The sequence below is a fragment of the Gobius niger genome (genome assembly GCF_951799975.1).
Source record: "Gobius niger genome assembly, chromosome: 6".
NCBI lineage: Eukaryota > Metazoa > Chordata > Actinopteri > Gobiiformes > Gobiidae > Gobius > Gobius niger.
The window spans coordinates 9,450,948-9,452,134 of record NC_136857.1 but is presented as its reverse complement, the minus strand read 5'-3'; the positions used below and the strand labels follow the sequence as shown (position 1 = coordinate 9,452,134).

General features: G+C 47.6%; 1 protein-coding gene across 1 annotated transcript; it reads left to right on the top strand.

Moving 5' to 3' along the window:
* Positions 1-304: 304 nt before the first annotated feature.
* Positions 305-1,187, top strand: LOC306964387 (transcription factor HES-2-like; the record flags this gene model as incomplete). Its single annotated transcript, XM_079558380.1, has 4 exons — positions 305-391; positions 482-577; positions 674-761; positions 877-1,187. 4 exons carry the CDS (start codon positions 305-307, stop codon positions 1,185-1,187), a joined length of 582 nt encoding a protein of 193 aa, XP_079414506.1.

Below are 1,187 nucleotides of genomic sequence, written 5' to 3'. Positions count from 1 at the left end.
GTTGTTTAGCTGCAGTTAGACCTATTATTTGCGCGGATGCTGAGGGTGTATACACACGCTGCACGGTTTTCACTGGTGGATAAAAAAGTTGACAGATGGTTACCTTTCTAAATATGATGCCTTTGTGTTGTTTCCATTAATTTTGTGGTCCGTCCAAATCGTTTGGAGTTGGCGTGGGGGCGTAGCCGTGACGCACGGGACCGACGCCAAAGGCCAGGATATATACCGCGCGCTCTGGCCGTTACAGACACAACTTCACCTCGTCCTCTACTGAGCACACCTCCAACAAGAAGCCTACAATACAATGTCTCCAAATATGAGCTGCGACGTGATGCCCGCATTTGAGCCACGCACTTTGGCCAAAAGAAAAGAAGCTTTGGAGCTGAGAAAGGTAGGTTTTGGCACGCGAATAATTTCCTACTTGATTTTGAGCTTTTGTTTATATATAGACGGAATCTAATCGATGTTTCTCTTTGAGCAGACTCTGAAGCCTTTGATGGAGAAAAAAAGGCGCGCTCGAATCAACGAGAGCCTGGACCATCTGAAAGACATCATCCTCCCACTCACAGGCAGAGATGTAAGTCAGAAACCACATTTGAAATGTTTCAAACGTCCTACTGTTGCCTCATCAAAAACCATATTTGACATTTTCTTGTATTTTTTATCTCTACAGAAAAGTCGTTATTCAAAGCTGGAAAAAGCAGATATCTTGGAGATGACTGTGAGATTTCTCCGCGAGATGCCTCCTATCAGCTCCAAAAGTGAGTCTTCTGCTTCTCTTTAACAATCTGAACGAGTCCGTTTCATCAAAATCAAGATTTTAGCTTGAATCTGTTTTTTGTTTTTTTAAATAACATTATTTTTTAACATTTCCAGATCCTACTGAAAGCTACAAAGAAGGTTACAAGGCCTGTCTCCAGCGCGTGACCACTCTGCTGCCCAGAACAAACCTGGACCAGAGCGCGTGCCAGCGCGTCAATGACTTCGTGGAGCAGTCCATGTCCGCGAGTCTCACTCCCACGTGCCTGAACTGCTGCGCCCAGAGCTCGAGAGCCCTGCCTCAGATCCAGCAGCGGCTCCAGAGCCTCAAGTCCAGCTTCAGCTCCAAACCCGCGGCCCAGTCCATGGCTTCAGGGAGAGCGCAGCCGCAGCAGGCCGTGTCCGGGCTCATGTGGAGGCCGTGGTAA